The following is a 395-nucleotide window of genomic DNA, read 5'->3' on the forward strand; positions in this document are numbered from 1 at the left end:
GCGCTCCGTGCAGACTCTGCCTGTCTCCGTCTTCATCGCTGAACCCATACGATACACCCGCGCCGTGGGTAGCCTTGAGGCGGTGCCGGGGTCCTTCTTGCTGCTGAACCTGCAGCCGCTGCGCCAGAGACAGACACAGAAGACACGCTGCAACGCCCTGCAGCAACAGCAGCAGCAGCAGCAGCTGCTGCTGCACCGGCCGGCAGAGACAGCACCTGCAACAGCAGCAGCAGCAGCAACAGCAGCAGCAGCGGGGACAGCAGCAGACTCCACAGCGCGTGAACAAAGGGAGCTGCGGAAGACCCCCAGACTTCTCGTGGCCCTGGACCGCAACCTTGAGCACCTTGTGGGGGAGAGCAGCAACTGCAGCGAAGCACCTCAGTGGATACCTAGCG

General features: G+C 63.5%; 1 protein-coding gene across 1 annotated transcript in view; it reads left to right on the plus strand.

Moving 5' to 3' along the window:
* Positions 1-395, plus strand: part of EMH_0042560 (uncharacterized protein) — a gene marked incomplete at both ends in the record, with an annotated part of 8392 nt that overhangs the window by 1296 nt on the left and 6701 nt on the right. Inside the window, 1 exon segment of the mRNA XM_013495757.1 lies at positions 207-393. Coding sequence (XP_013351211.1) covers positions 207-393 — 187 coding nt within the window.

The sequence above is a fragment of the Eimeria mitis genome, genomic scaffold (genome assembly GCF_000499745.2).
Source record: "Eimeria mitis Houghton genomic scaffold, Emh_scaff1731, whole genome shotgun sequence".
In the NCBI taxonomy this organism is placed as follows: Eukaryota; Apicomplexa; class Conoidasida; order Eucoccidiorida; family Eimeriidae; genus Eimeria; species Eimeria mitis.